Genomic DNA, 3,027 nt, shown 5'->3' on the forward strand with positions numbered 1-3,027 from the left:
CATTGAGGGGAAAAAAAAGCACAATATCATCAAGGGGAATAAAAGGTTTGATCAAAGCGTGCGTTTACACACGTTCATTTAAATATGGACAAAACCAACATTGGGTTATTTTTGTTATTAGATTTAAAGTGCACGGACCCTATTTGACCCAGTGTTCATATATACATATGTTTTTATGAATGAATATTTTTGCATATAAAAGATAATAAAAGACTGACTAGACAGATTAGATAGTTTAATAGACAGATTGACACGTGTAGTCATTCGTTCCTGTGTATTTGATGACTAGCTTCCAGCAGACTAGCTTCCTGCAGACTTGCATGCAATCTGAGACACAAAGCACTCAGCGGAGCTAGTGAGGTCACTGTGAGAGGCGGGGTTAGGGGTGCACACTCACTGACAGCCTAGATTTAGCCTGGTTTTAACCAAGCCGTCTATTAGACTTTTAACCCTTATGTATTGTTCATATTGTTCAAGTGGCTGTTTTTGCCCCCAATGACCTCCATTATAACTAAACTTGTTTTAATTGCAAAGCCATGACACCAGATAGTAACTCATTCTTTATTGTTGGTGGTTTCCCTGTTGGGATGAGATAAAATGAGTCATTTTTACTTTTGATGGTCAGTTGGCACCTTTAAACACCCCAAAAAAATGCTTGCTGGGATGGTACCAAGAGGCTGTGCTCACTTCTGGACAGAGGGGGTGTAGACTTGCAGCTAGTGCCGATAAGTGGTGCAGACGCTGAGGCTGTTCTGTATGCGAGTGTTGAGGTTTTGAAACATCAGCTGACAACGTGTAGGTAGAGAGTAGCAGGTTCTGGGAGTAGATGAGCTTGTCACCGGTGTAGACTTTGACCGACTTGTGAAGTTACTCACAAGACCTCCGCTTATGGGACATTAACATTCAAATGAAACGTTTCCAGCAGAATATGACGCTTCAAAAAACTCCATCGGCACTGGTAACTATGAAAAACACGACTGAGCACTAATAGTGTACTCAACACTTTACACTGACATTTGAAGGATCACCTGACATTAAAGACTGAAGTAAGAACGCTGAAAAAAACCCATCAGATTTTAGCCCAGAAGAGTTTCTCTTTTCCTAAATTAAAGCAAAACTTCATGATATTGTGTTTATGAATTCATTCGTGTGTGTGTGTGTGTGTGTGTGTGTGTGTGTGTGTGTGTGTGTGTGTGTGTGTGTGTGTATGTGTGTGTTGCACTGCTGGAGTGAAGGTTAACCAGTCCACACAGTTCATGCGGCTATAATCTTTATTATCTTTTATTAATAAACTATGTACAATATTTACACGTCGGCTCCAGGTCTCTTGGATGAAGGTCTCTCAGCGACGTGGTCTCTTCTGGTCGCCGCGCGTCTCTGGTGAAGATGGGGAGCGGGACCGTTTCCCTCCGGCGTCCCGGACCGAAGATGCCGCACCTGCTGAGGACGAGGAGGGCAAAGGCTCGGTCTGGCAGGAGAAGGACGGCCTCTTTCTCTTCTCAGCAGCATAGGCCTCACTGAACAGATCGAGCGCAAACACACACAAGCAGACATCATGTGAGATTTGGACAAACACTAGAACATGCGGCTATGCCAAGTACAGTTTACTCACGCGTCTATGATGGGAATGACGTATCTGCCGCTGCCGTCTATCATGACTCCCTTTCGGTCTGGGTCGTCCACCTCCAACAGGAAGCTGCGGGGAATCCCTGTGCTCTTCCGGATGCGCTTGTGCGGCGCGGAGCGGCTGCCCTGTGAATTGAGGAGTGACAGTCAAACTCTGAGCAAACAATCTGACTGATGAGGACAAGAGCTCAAGTTCACAGCAACCGTGAGCTTGGAAAACCCAGTTACCACATTAGTGGGGCAGTGCCTAATGTGGTGTCCCGGGATCCCAAGCAGCCTCATGGCCTCACTAGTGAACATCAGAACCATGAGAATCAGCTCAGACATCTCTCACAAAGCAAACCTGTCAGTGTCTGAACGCTCACCTGCTGGAGTAGTAGCACAGGCTGGACTGGTACATCACCGCTTTCAGCTTGTCCTCCTCTGACGCCTTTGCCTCAGCCAGATTCTCAGTCTGTTTCACAGGCATTTGCACATTTGAATCTTTTTCACCCTCAACCCTTTAAACAATCTCAAATCTCCCTAAGAAGCTGAGTGCGTGCGTATATTGTGTGCTTTACATTGCGTTTTGCTATTGTGCTATTCATTTGTTCAATACCTTCAACAACTGCTCCAGTGAGAGGAGTGAAGGATCAGCTCTAGGTGAAGGTTCACGCCAGCGTCCAGCTTGATGTCTGCAAAACAAAGGAGCTTGTGTGACTAAAACACCAGGGACAGACCAGGAGTCTTCATATAACATCTAACAGAGGACGCGTGTGCTCATTTCACAGCACTTACCCAACAAATCTTCTGTTTGAGGACTTCAGTCCCGCCGCAGGGATCCGTCTGATGATGACCGACGTGTTTTTAGGGATGAGAGCATCATCTGTGTATTCTGACAGCAAAATAAAATCAGAATCAGCACATAATTATGGAGCACGGTATACTTTGAGAGCCATTAGCCTTTTAAAACAGCCAAAACATCCCTACATGTCAGCATCAGCACCACCTTACAGCTTCCAGAAGTGTCTGATGTAACGCATCTAATGTTAGCGTAGAACAGTTGAAGTGTCTTTTCCTCAACTCACCTTCATCAGTCTGGGCGTTGCTGATCTTCAGCTGGCAGAACTTCAGCCTCTTGCTCCTCATGATCTGCCGCTTCAGCTCCCCCGCGCTGATGTTGAGGCCTTCAAACTGGAGCGAGTCGTAGGTGAGTCGACTCTGGAACCTGTAGTGAACACAAGACATACTGAACACAAACACAAAGCACAGCGTAATAAAAAGGGTCAAACCTGAGTGATGGGAACAGCAGGCGATCAATCGACGTATCCAACGATCAATAATATCGATAATCTGGAAAAATTGTCACGGAGGACGCAGAGATCAGATGCCAATCGACACAGCGAGATTCAAACAACACCC

The 3,027-nt window shown here is 45.8% G+C and overlaps 1 protein-coding gene across 2 annotated transcripts; it reads right to left on the reverse strand.

Moving 5' to 3' along the window:
* Positions 1-1,257: 1,257 nt before the first annotated feature.
* On the reverse strand, positions 1,258-3,027 carry LOC100007049 (E3 ubiquitin-protein ligase RBBP6-like). Of its 2 annotated transcripts, XM_087262594.1 has the most exons (7): positions 2,694-3,027; positions 2,404-2,500; positions 2,225-2,300; positions 1,992-2,080; positions 1,855-1,915; positions 1,613-1,752; positions 1,258-1,517 (listed from the first exon to the last, which is right to left on the reverse strand). In XM_087262594.1, the coding sequence occupies exons 1-7, from the start codon at positions 2,851-2,853 to the stop codon at positions 1,343-1,345; spliced, it is 798 nt and encodes a 265-aa protein (XP_087118720.1). In that variant the 5' UTR covers positions 2,854-3,027; the 3' UTR covers positions 1,258-1,342.

Source organism: Danio rerio, chromosome 8, assembly GCF_052040795.2.
Source record: "Danio rerio strain M-AB ecotype USA chromosome 8, GRCz13ab, whole genome shotgun sequence".
Taxonomy (NCBI): Eukaryota; Metazoa; Chordata; class Actinopteri; order Cypriniformes; family Danionidae; genus Danio; species Danio rerio.